This window comes from Bufo gargarizans, chromosome 1 (genome assembly GCF_014858855.1).
Source record: "Bufo gargarizans isolate SCDJY-AF-19 chromosome 1, ASM1485885v1, whole genome shotgun sequence".
In the NCBI taxonomy this organism is placed as follows: domain Eukaryota; kingdom Metazoa; phylum Chordata; class Amphibia; order Anura; family Bufonidae; genus Bufo; species Bufo gargarizans.
The window spans coordinates 563,598,415-563,611,830 of NC_058080.1; the positions used below are offsets into that span (position 1 = coordinate 563,598,415).

The 13,416-nt window shown below is 46.6% G+C and overlaps 1 protein-coding gene across 1 annotated transcript in view; it reads left to right on the plus strand.

Annotated features, from left to right (window-relative positions):
- Positions 1-13,416, plus strand: part of LOC122928753 (transmembrane protein 132D-like) — a gene marked incomplete at its 5' end in the record, with an annotated part of 1,334,109 nt that overhangs the window by 983,883 nt on the left and 336,810 nt on the right. Inside the window, one exon of the mRNA XM_044281938.1 lies at positions 6,087-6,230. Coding sequence (XP_044137873.1) covers positions 6,087-6,230 — 144 coding nt within the window. The remainder of the gene's footprint in view (positions 1-6,086; positions 6,231-13,416) is intronic.

Genomic DNA, 13,416 nt, shown 5'->3' on the forward strand with positions numbered 1-13,416 from the left:
CGCGGACATGGTCGTGGTGGTGTTAGTGGACCCTCTGGTGCTGGGAGAGGACGTGGCCGTTCTGCCACAGCCACACGTCCTAGTGTACCAACTACCTCAGGTCCCAGTAGCCGCCATAATTTACAGCGATATTTGGTGGGGCCCAATGCCGTTCTAAGGATGGTAAGGCCTGAGCAGGTACAGGCATTAGTCAATTGGGTGGCCGACAGTGGATCCAGCACGTTCACATTATCTCCCACCCAGTCTTCTGCAGAAAGCGCACAGATGGCGCCTGAAAACCAAGCCCATCAGTCTGTCACATCACCCCCATGCATACCAGGGAAATTGTCTGAGCCTCAAGTTATGCAGCAGTCTCTTATGCTGTTTGAAGACTCCGCTGGCAGGGTTTCCCAAGGGCATCCACCCAGCCCTTCCCCAGCGGTGGAAGACATAGAATGCACTGACGCACAACCACTTATGTTTCCTGATGATGAGGACATGGGAATACCACCTCAGCATGTCTCTGATGATGACGAAACACAGGTGCCAACTGCTGCGTCTTTCTGCAGTGTGCAGACTGAACAGGAGGTCAGGGATCAAGACTGGGTGGAAGACGATGCAGGGGACGATGAGGTCCTAGACCCCACATGGAATGAAGGTCGTGCCACTGACTTTCACAGTTCGGAGGAAGAGGCAGTGGTGAGACCGAGCCAACAGCGTAGCAAAAGAGGGAGCAGTGGGCAAAAGCAGAACACCCGCCGCCAAGAGACTCCGCCTGCTACTGACCGCCGCCATCTGGGACCGAGCACCCCAAAGGCAGCTTCAAGGAGTTCCCTGGCATGGCACTTCTTCAAACAATGTGCTGGCGACAAGACCCGAGTGGTTTGCACGCTGTGCCATCAGTGCCTGAAGCGAGGCATTAACGTTCTGAACCTTAGCACAACCTGCATGACCAGGCACCTGCATGCAAAGCATGAACTGCAGTGGAGTAAACACCTTAAAAACAAGGAAGTCACTCAGGCTCCCCCTGCTACCTCTTCTGCTGCTGCCGCCTCGGCCTCTTCTGCTGCTGCCGCCTCGGCCTCTTCTGCTGCTGCCACCTCGGCCTCTTCCTCCGTCTCTGGAAGAACGTTGGCACCTGCCGCCCAGCAAACAGGGGATGTACCACCAACACCACCACCTCCATCACCAAGCATCTCAACCATGTCACACGGCAGCGTTCAGCTCTCCATCTCACAAACATTTGAGAGAAAGCGTAAATTCCCACCTAGCCACCCTCAATCCCTGGCCCTGAATGCCAGCATTTCTAAACTACTGGCCTATAAAATGCTGTCATTTAGGCTGGTGGACACAGACAGCTTCAAACAGCTCATGTCGCTTGCTGTCCCACAGTATGTTGTTCCTAGCCGGCACTACTTCTCCAAGAGAGCCGTGCCTTCCCTGCACAACCAAGTATCCGATAAAATCAAGTGTGCACTGCGCAACGCCATCTGTGGCAAGGTCCACCTAACCACAGATACGTGGACCAGTAAGCACGGCCAGGAACGCTATATCTCCCTAACTGCACACTGGGTAAATGTAGTGGCAGCTGGGCCCCAGGCAGAGAGCTGTTTGGTGCACGTCCTTCCGCTGCCAAGGATCGCAGGGCAACATTCTTTGCCTCCTGTTGCCACCTCCTCCTACTCGGCTTCCTCCTCCTCTTCTTCCACCTGCTCATCCAGTCAGCCACACACCTTCACCACCAACTTCAGCACAGCCCAGGGTAAACGTCAGCAGGCATTCTGAAACTTATATGTTTAGGGGACAGGCCCCACACCGCACAGGAGTTGTGGCGGGGTATAGAACAACAGACCGACGAGTGGTTGCTGCCGGTGAGCCTCAAACCCGGCCTGGTGGTGTGCGATAATGGGCGAAATCTCGTTGCAGCTCTGGGACTAGCCGGTTTGACGAACATCCCTTGCTGGGCGCATGTGCTGAATTTGGTGGTGCAGAAGTTCATTCACAACTACCCCGACATGTCAGAGCTGCTGCATAAAGTGCGAGCCGTCTGTTCACGCTTCCGGCGTTCACATCCTGCCGCTGCTCGCCTGTCTGCGCTACAGCGTAACTTCGGCCTTCCTGCTCACCGCCTCATATGCGACGTGCCCACCAGGTGGAACTCCACCTTGCACATGCTGGACAGACTGTGCGAGCAGCAGCAGGCCATAGTGGAGTTTCAGCTGCAGCACGCACGGGTCAGTCGCACTACGGAACAGCACCACTTCACCACCAATGACTGGGCCTCCATGCGAGACCTGTGTGCCCTGTTGCGCTGTTTCGAGTACTCCACCAACATGGCCAGTGGCGATGACGCCGTTATCAGCGTTACAATACCACTTCTATGTTTCCTTGAGAAAACACTTAGGGCGATGATGGAAGAGGAGGTGGCCCAGGAGGAGGAGAAGGAGGGGTCATTTTTAGCACTTTCAGGCCAGTCTCTTCGAAGTGACTCAGAGGGAGGTTTTTTGCAACAGCAGAGGCCAGGTACAAATGTGGCCAGCCAGGGCCCACTACTGGAGGACGAGGAGGAGGAGGAGGTGGAGGAGGATGAGGATGAAGCATGGTCACAGCGGGGTGGCACTCAACGCAGCTCGGGCCCATTACTGGTGCGTGGCTGGGGGGAAAGGCAGGACGATGACGATACGCCTCCCACAGAGGACAGCTTGTCCTTACCCCTGGGCAGCCTGGCACACTTGAGCGACTACATGCTGCAGTGCCTGCGCAACGACAGCAGAGTTGCCCACATTTTAACGTGTGCGGACTACTGGGTTGCCACCCTGCTGGATCCACGCTACAAAGACAATGTGCCCACCTTACTTCCTTCACTGGAGCGTGATAGGAAGATGCGCGAGTACAAGCGCACGTTGGTAGACGCGCTACTGAGAGCATTCCCAAATGTCACAGGGGAACAAGTGGAAGCCCAAGGGCAAGGCAGAGGAGGAGCAAGAGGTCGCCAAGGCAGCTGTGTCACGGCCAGCTCCTCTGAGGGCAGGGTTAGCATGGCAGAGATGTGGAAAAGTTTTGTCAACACGCCACAGCTAACTGCACTACCACCTGATACGCAACGTGTTAGCAGGAGGCAACATTTCACTAACATGGTGGAACAATACGTGTGCACACCCCTCCACGTACTGACTGATGGTTCGGCCCCATTCAACTTCTGTGTCTCTAAATTGTCCACGTGGCCAGAGCTAGCCTTTTATGCCTTGGAGGTGCTGGCCTGCCCGGCGGCCAGCGTTTTGTCTGAACGTGTATTCAGCACGGCAGGAGGAGTCATTACAGCCAAACGCAGCCGCCTGTCTACAGCCAATGTGGACAAGCTGACGTTCATAAAAATGAACCAGGCATGGATCCCATAGGACCTGTCCATCCCTTGTGCAGATTAGACATTAACTACCTCCCCTTAACCATATATTATTGTACTCCAGGGCACTTCCTCATTCAATCCTCTTTTTATTTTCATTTTACCATTATATTGCGGGGCAACCCAAAGTTGAATGAACATCTCCTCTGTCTGGGTGTCGGGGCCTAAATATATGCCAATGGACTGTTCCAATGTTGTGTGACGTGAAGCCTGATTCTCTGCTATGACATGCAGACTGATTCTCTGCTGACATGAAGCCAGATTCTCTGTTACGGGACCTCTCTCCTCTGCCTGGGTGCTGGGCCTAAATATATGACAATGTACTGTTACAGTGGTGGCTGACGTGAAGCCTGATTCTCTTCTATGACATGCAGACTGATTCTCTGCTGACATGAAGCCAGATTCTCTGTTACGGGACCTCTCTCCTCTGCCTGGGTGCTGGGCCTAAATATATGACAATGGACTGTTGCAGTGGTGGCTGACGTGAAGCCTTATTCTCTGCTATGACATGCAAACTGATTCTCTGCTGACATGAAGCCAGATTCTCTGTTACGGGACCTCGCTCCTCTGCCTGGGTGCCTGGGCCTAAATATATGCCAATGGACTGTTCCAATGTTGGGTGACGTGAAGCCTGATTCTCTGCTATGACATGCAGACTGATTCTCTGCTGACATGAAGCCAGATTCTCTGTTACGGGACCTCTCTCCTCTGCCTGGGTGCTGGGCCTAAATATATGCCAATGGACTGTTGCAGTGGTGGCTGACGTGAAGCCTGATTCTCTGCTATGGGACCTCTCTCCAATTGATATTGATTAATTTGTATTTATTTTATTTTTATCTTTATTCATTTCCCTATCCACATTTGTTTGCAGGGGATTTATCTACATGTTGCTGCCTTTTGCAGCCTTCTAGCTCTTTCCTGAGTTCGGATGTGGTTCGGATCCAGGTGTCCGCTCAACTCTACGTTCGAGCACGCTGTAAAACGTCCGACGCCCCAAGAAGTACATGAGCTTCTTTGGGGTGTCTTGTCGCGCGTTCCCGTACATAGACTTTCGGGAACGCGCGACAATGGGCGTTCGCTTGTCTCTGTATGCGCGATTGCAAACGACGGTACAATCGCGCATACAGAGCGCTCCATCGCGAACGCTCAGGTCTGAACCCAGCGTTAGGCTTACTTGCTTAAAATGTTGGATTGGAAAGCACCGTTCAAATTTTAACATGTTTTCTCACAAGTAACAGCAACTTGTGAGAAAACATGTTAGGCAGGTCTGTACAAACTTCAGCAAACACAGCTATTTGTAATCTCTAATGTATACTAACTATAGCAGATCGAGTTTAAGTATATTAGTTTCAGAATGTATACCGAGAAATTCAAACAAAATTATCAGGAGATGTTTGTGACCTAGTTGTGTCCTACTAAACAATCCTGATACTGCAAACATTCAATTGTTCCTGGCATTAGAGATGAGCCAATTTCTTGAAATTAATTTAATATCTGATTCAACAAATTTTATTTATTTTTTTATTTGGGTCCAAATCGATTCTACCTGAATCAAATATGCCTCAATTGCCCTGAAAATTGGTATATAGAATTCTAAGATCTTCTTATTTGCATGCCTTTGGGTTTCTGGAAAATATACTCCAATTAGCTTTTTATCCAAAAAGAAAAAAAAAAGAAAAACACTAAGCTTATTGGAGGCCAGCATATGTAAGATATGCTAATTTGTATGTCTGCTTTCCAGAAATGAAGAGCAGTGTTGGTTGGACTACAATACTACAATACTGTTTGTACATACTAAGTGGTCTCCATAATGAGAAAAAGAACCCCCCCCCCCCCCAACAATACTAACCAGGGCAGCAATATGTCAGTATTACAGCATATATTTCAGAACTCTACTTCTTTCACACGGGTGTCATGTTTTTGGCCCGGATAAGATGCGGGTGCGTCGCGGGTAAATGTGCAATTTTTCAGTGTGAGTGCAAAACATTGTAATGCGTTGTAAACATTGCAATCGGCATGTTTGGTACCCAGACCCGGACTTCTTCACAGGGTTTGGGTTAGGTGTTGTGTAGATTGTATTAATTTCCTTTATAACATGGCAATAAGGGAGAATAATAGCATTCTTAAATGTTATAAGGGAAAATAATAATAATGATCGGTTCCCCATCCCGATCATCTCCTAGCAACCGTGCATAAAAATCGTACCGCATCCGCACTTGCTTGCGGATGCTTGCGATTTTCACGCAGCCCCATTCACTTTTATGGGGCCTGCGTTGCGTGGAAAATGCACAATATAGAGCATGCTGTGATTTTCACTCAACACACAAGTGATGCGTGAAAATCACAGCTCTTCTGCACAGCCCCATAGAAATGAATGGGTCCGGATTCAGTGCGGGTGCAATGTGTTCACCTCACTCATCGCACCCATGCAGAAATCTCACCCATCTGAAAGAGGCCTAAGGGTTACATAGCATCATAGATCAACCACATGAGTGCTAAGGAGGTCAGTACGGGTGCTTCCGCAGACACACGATGTGAGTACAACGTGTTGAGCTCGCTCGTGTGAAACCAACCTTACTCCTCTCCCTCAAAACAAATCATAAGATATTTGGGACAAATTCTGAATCGATTTGTTAATCTCCACCTGGAATCTGGCCATATGACCACTTTTTTACTGACCTGAAACTATGATTTCGTATTTCAGGAAGCTGAGATTCTCAACACGGCTATTCTCAATGGGAAAACAGTAGCAGTTCCTGTTAAGACTGTTGCTATAGACACTAGTGGCTCAGTGACTGACCTATCTGAACTTGTGGACTGCAAATCATCTGATGAAGATGTCCTTAAGGTATTTTCATAATTCTGTACCTAGATTTTAAATGTTTTCCATGGCTTCTTTATCTATCTGTCTATCTATCTATCTATCTATCTATCTATCTATCTATCTATCTATCCTTTAAGGCCTCTACTACACTGTGGGCATTAAACACTGGCCTTTGTTTCCCCCTACGCAGAAGGAGGATATGCATAATTTAGGTGCGTCTATAGCACTCCATGTGCCTGGAGTAAAAAATTACTCCACTCCCTAATTGTAGAAGTTTTTCACCAAAATTTACACCTGTTTCCAGGTGTAAAAGTTTCCAGGTGTCACTACCAACGCCTGTGCAAGAAAATATTGTCTTACAGGAATTAAAATGTTGCTAAAGGGGTACGACTTTTCTGATGCCAAAAACTGGTGTTGGATTGTTAGTAAATGATCCCCCGCAATGACTATAACTATCAAGTGAAAACTACTGTCCTCAAGATTGCATTCAACCCAGTACATTTGTTTGGATTACTGTGTAGTTCAGCTGTTAAAATCAGTCAGTACCACTACAAAGTCATAGTGTAGCCCTGGCTTTGAAAAGGAGTATTCCTTTTTATTTTACGGGAGGATAGCTCAGTCTAACCTAGCATTTGTATAGCATGCAGCAGTGCAATGACTTCATAATTTGCTATCAAACATTTGGATGTCCATACTGTATCTGTATGCTAAAGTCTCATTAAAAAAATATAAATTATTCAGTCGGTTCGCCGAATTTTCCCAAAAGATTCGATTCAATCTGAATTTATTAGTGACGAATCGAGTGAAAACCACCTTTTCTACTGCTGCTGATTGAAGAACTCACCTGGTTCGGTCCGTGCATTGGAGATTCAACATGCAGGGTGAGCTGGATTTGCTTTCTACTGTGTAGAACACTGTGTCTTGCAGAAACAAGCCTAGGGAGTCTGCGATAGTAATGAAATAATACTGAATAATACATCAGTATGCCATGCAGATGACAGGTGTGTCTATTAGAATCACTTCACACTTCACTTATTTGGGCAGTTATGGGGCCAGACTAAGCCTTACAGGTTAATGTTAGTGGCAGGTATAAAGAACCGTGCAGTGGCCCAATATTCTACTGTAAAGTGAAAGAGTGCCTGTTCTAATAAACACTGACACAAGTAGAGCCCCCCGACAGAGTGGAGAGGATCTCAGCAGTAAGTTTGTGTTGACGTCACACATTATTTTGCCCTTCCACTGATCCATCAGAACAATAACCCCCAAAAAACAGATCCTGTCTGTGGAGCATCTGCCTTCACATGGTCAGTAATCCATCAGTATTGCTAAAAAAAGAAGATGACACATGAATGGAAAATTTGCATGTATTCTGTGTTTTGTACCCACTCCTGCTTTTTTACCAAAGCCAATTCTGATGCCAAATAGGGACCATGTCATACATGCCTAAACAGACAGGATCCGTTGTGTGTCTCATTTTTCCTTCCTTCTGACAGATCAGAAGAAGGGTAAAATAAATGGTGATGTCATACAGGTCAAAAGGGCAAAATAGTGGCCCAGTCATGGAGTGGAGAGGGTGGGAACAGCATGAGACGTCCACAGAGTGGCCCAGTGACAGACTGTTGAGTTGGCAGCAGCATGAGGAGACAACAGAGTGGTGAAGTGGCAGCAGCATAGGGAGACCACAGAGTGGCCCAGTGACAGAGTAGGGAGGTGGGGGGCAATAACAGTACCAGCTGAAGATGGTGAGTGGCAGTAAGAGCACCTGGCAACAGGTGTGTGTCATCAGGAGGGTGGCAGCATCAGAATAGTAGCTGAAGCAGGTAGCCAGATGAAACAGGTTTCTTTTGACAAAATGTAGGTGTGGCACCATGGATTATATAGTCTGATGCATCAGGCACTGGTGTGTGGAAATCCTGGCTAATCCATGCCTGATTCATCTTCACAAAGGTCAGTTTCTTCACGTTTTGGGTGGACAGACAGTTCTCCCTGGGGTAACTATGGCCCCCGCCGCTCTAAACACCTGATCTGATGTCACACTGCTGGCCGGGCAGGAAAGCTTGTCCAGAGCAAACTCGGCAAGTTGTGGCCACAAATCGAGTTTGGCAGCCCAGTAGTCCAGGGGATCTTCAATGTTCTGTGGAGAGGTGCAGTCCAAGTATGCTACAACCTGCTGGTTTGGGTTCTGCTCTATGTCTACCTGCTGCTGATGAGTAGTTTCTTCAGTAAGTGGGTGAAGAAAACTGCTCATCAGTCACTCTAGACTTAAAGGGCTTCTGTCACCCCACTAAACACATTTTTTTTTTGTCTACTTATATACCCTATCCTGACATATTGCCATACATTATGTTATTAATAATTTTCGTTCAGTAGATTTAGCCAAAAACGTACTTTTATGATATGCTAATTACCTTTCTACCAGCAAGTACGGCGTCTACTTGCTGGTAGCAGCTGCAGAAAACCGCCCCCTCCTTGGGTTGATTGACAGGGCCAGCCGCAATCTCCTCCTCCGGCCGGCCCTGTCAGCATTAAAAAAATTGTGCACGTGTTGATTCGATGCAGGCGCTCTGAGATAAGGATGCTCGCCTCCTCAGCACTCCCTCAGTGCACCTGCGCCGATGACGTCACCAAAAGAGAAGACGTCATCGGCGCAGGCGCACTGAGGGAGTGCTGAGGAGGCGAGCCTTATTATGATTAGACATGTATATGTGACTGTCACATTTAGGCCAGAAATACGGCTTTTTGGTTACTGTGGTGAAAAAACCCTCTAATATACTGCACATCTGGGATTAGACGTGCATAAGTTACTGTGAAATTTAGGCCACAAATACCGCAGTCATATAGAGTTTAAATAAAAAAATTTAGTGCAATACCCTACATCATGGTTTTTATTGGCGGTTAATTCTTTTTAACAGACTTAACCACTTTTTACTTTGCTTTGTGAACGCTAACTTTGAGGCAAACATCTAATAAGGGATGCGGTCATGGTCGTGGTGGTGGTGTTGGTGGAGCCTCTGGTGCAGGGAGAGGACGTGGCTGTTCTGCCTCAGCTACACGTCCTACTGAACCTACTACTTCAGGTCCCAGTAGCCGCCAGAATCTACAGCGATATTTGGTCGGGCCTAATGCCGTTTTAAGGATGGTAAGGCCTGAGCAAGTACAGGCGCTAGTCAATTGGGTGGCCGACAGTGGATCCAGCACGTTCACATTATCTCCCACCCAGTCTTTTGCAGAAAGCGCACATGTGGCACCTGAAACCCATGGCCATTAGTCTGTCACATTACACTTGCTTAAAGTGCGGGCCGTCTGCACGGTTCCGGCTTTCTCATCCTGTCTGATAAACGCATCCTCCTGTCAACTGAAAATGCTGACCGGTTGACTCTTATCAAAATGAACATGGCCTGGATTGCCCCTGACTTCTTTTCTCCACCAGCGGCTTAACATAAAGGCAGTTTAAATGTGGCTTTTATGGTGTATTGAATACACTGTATTCCCATGCACCCCTTCCACCACAAAAATGGGTATATGGTTTAATCTTCCTTTTCCCGTCCTCCTCCTCCGTCATATCAACATGCTTATTAAGGCTGCCCTCGCTCCTAATGTTTTAGATTGTCAGCTCAGCAGCAGGCCCTCAACAATAATTTTTTCCATGGTCAGATCAGCAGCAGGCACTCGCCCCTAATGTTTTAGAGAGTCAGCTTGGCAGAAGACCCTCACCCCTAATGTTTTAGATTGTCAGCTCAGCAGCAGGCCCTCGGCCATAATTTTTTCCATGGTAAGATTAGCAGCAGGCACTTGCTCCTAATGTTTTATAGAGTCAGCTCGGCAGCAGACCCTCACCCCTAATGTTTTATATGGTCAGCTCAGCAGCAGCCTTTCACCCATAATGTTTTAGATGGTCAGCTCAGCTAAAGGCCCTCGCTCATGTTTTAGATGGTCAGCCCAGCAGCACGCCCTCACCAATAATGTTTTAGATTGTCAGCTCGGCAGCAGGCCCTCGCCCATAATTTTTTCCATGGTCAGATCAGCAGCAGGCCCTCGCACATAAAGTTTTAAATGGTCAGTTCAGCAACAGGTCCTCACCCCTAATGTTTTAGATGGTCAGCTCAGCAGCAGGCCCTCGCCCATAATGTTTTAGAGGGTCAGATCAGCAGCAGGCACTCTCCCCTAATGTTTTAGACAGTCATCTCAGCAGCAGACCCTCACCCCTAATGTTTTAGAAGGTCAGCTCAGCAGCAGGCCCTCGCCCCTAATGTAAGTTCCAGCAGAGAAACCCCTAAAATCACAATATTATTGATATTCATTAAAAAAGGACCCATAAGGGACCTTAAAAATATTCAAGAAAAATACAAAAAAAAATGGTTACTATATTGATAGATCTAATTACCAGCATCCAGGTGAGTGACAATGATAATGAGGAAGGGGGAATAAGTTGTCCCTACGCTTACCATATTCTTGAAGCCTCAGCCCAGGGAGGACCCCTGATGGTGGAGACCCCCTGTCCACGTTCCTAGACTAAAGTCAGCCCTGCATATCCCTAAGGGCCTCAAGTATTGATGAAGTATAATATGCCCCCAGATTATGGCAGGGATATGTTCACGGGCCGGATCAAAAATGTGTTCCACATCAGCTGAAGGTTTGATGAACCTGGATTGAAAACGTCACTGTCATTTCAATGCAGATGGCTTTGATAAAGCCCAGAATTATCCAAGCCTCCTGACGTCCCCATGCAAGCCGTATTGTATCAGAGGGTGACCAGCAGTCCCTTGCTCCTAATTTTTTTGAGGGTCACCAGCAGGCCTTCAACCATAATTTTTCAAGGGTGTGCATGTGTATTAAAGGGTGTATTTGAGTGCCGGTTCCTTGTAATTTTTGGCAGCCCTTTCGATTAGTGTATAGGAGTCCCTCCTTTATGCGATATACAGGTTGTATCGGAGTTCCTCTTCCTTGCAATTTTTGACAGCACATGTGCTTTATATACAAGTAAATATGCAGGAAAGAATGTTTCCTAACAATTTTTCCTCTAAAATCAATTTTATCTTTGGTTTTGTGCATATTATTGTCAGTCTGTAAAATTGGCATACTACTATGACAACATCATTCCCAGCAGCGACCTGGGAGTCCAAGATGTATCCAGACATCCTCCCCATGCTGTTCCCGAACCATTCCAGTGTTGTTTCTATTAATTTCTGACCTTTTCATATGAACCAGACACCCTCCCCTCTTCAGAGCAGGGGGTGCCTGGTTTAATGCTCGGGTTCTCGCATTGACTTCTATTGTGCTCGGGTGCTTGGTAGAGCACTGACTAAAGCATCCCGATGTGTTCTACTTGAGCACCCGAGCACTTTGGTGCTCGATCAACACTAGTTACCACGAAGCGTGAGGAAATTAGTGAGCAAAACAATTTTTTTAAGGAAAATTCAGATCGAATTCCACTTAGTCAACTTTGATTCGCTTATCTCTAGTCATTAATGAAAAAAACACTACACAACCCCTTTAGTTACTGAATAAGTGAGGATGTATTAGTGGGATATTGGAGCTGTCAAAACAAGAGCTGGATGGCCCTTATTACCCCACTATTAAAACTTAAAAGGGTAGTGCACCACCACTGATCATCTATTTGAAGAGGAGGCGACGCTCCATATGAGCCCTGCCTCCTCATCAATTACTCTACGCTTCTTCTCCCTGGCATATAAGGGGTTAAACAGCTCAGATCAGCACTCCTGCCAGTCCGGGCTGTTAAAGCAGGAGCGTGGCTCTCATGTAAGAGCCAAGACCCTGCTCTCCACTGCATGGGAGACTCGAGCAGCTCTTAGACCCGGCGGCCATGAAAAGGTGGCGGCCCCGACTAAGGCCCCTTAGTGACCACCATAAAAGGTATATTGGTGGTCACTAAGGTGTTAAAAAATATATGAGGCAGGCTTTCTGGTGGTCGATACTCATAGCAGTAAAAAGATGAAAATATGAGAATCCTATGATAGAAAACAGCATTGCCAGCACTACCACTGTTTTTAGTACAACAATAAAAGTTCATATTAAATAGGGCCTGCTAGTGGGTGGCTAAATTATAGGGGTGGCACCCAGATCCTAGTTGGTTTGACCATTCATATATGTATTTCCTCCCTCTGGTCTGAGGTTTCTATTCATCGAAGTATCTTTGCTGTAATAATGATGGAAGAGTAGCAGCAACCTATGGGAAATGGACTTATACAAGACATCTATTTGTGTTGTTGGCTTGTTGAGTGAATACAATAAGTGGAATGCATTCCCCTCACTGTGACCATAAGTCCTCTGCCCCCCTACTAGAATTTATGTACAGGCAAGTTACAGAGAGAATGTCCTTAATAGATGCCAACGAAGTTCTTTTGTATTTGCACGTGTATACACTTAGTTTGAATCGAACACGAGAATATGTAACAGTGACTGGCAAAAAGAAAAGTCTGTGGGTTGAGATGAAGCTTTTATTTGTGAACTCTTTGGACCTCATTTATGAAAGTAACCTTAAATAAACAAAAACAGCTTTCTTTAAAAAGAAACTAACGGGCAGATTTATTTTTTTCCAATGCAGTTTAAAGGGGTTATCTCATGTAATATATTCTAAATTTTTTAAACCAGCATCTGGATATGAATACTTTTGTAACTGCATTTAATAGATCTAAACTTAACTGTTCCCTGCTGCTTCATTCTGGTTCCATAATACCCAAACTGTGTTCACTAGAAAGTCCTGGAGCCTGGAATTCCAGTCCCCATCTGTCAACCTCCGCATGGATGTGGTTTAATGCGCTGCTGCAGCCGATGACTGAGCTTGGGTACACTGTACATCATGTTGGTGCACATAAACACATTCATGCTGAAAGTTTAATGGAACCGAAAGTCAGGGGAAACCACAGAGACCAAACAGAGCACTGAAAAGCAAGTAATAGAGGCATACAAAGTGGAATTCAATGCGAAGTTTAGGAAAAATTCAATTTGCAACAAATCCGAATTTCTTTGCACTTCATGGTAACAAATAGTTTTTTTTTTTAAATGGTAGCTACAAGTGTTACAAGGTGAAAGTAAGAAGCCCATGAACATAAGATTACCCATAATGCAGTGCAGCTGATGGCAATCCCCTGAGATGTCACAGCCCTATAAAAATCCTAATCCCATCCGGTCTCCACCATTTTCCAGTGTACTAAGCATGGGGATGTGACAAATCCTACGGACAGTGTTT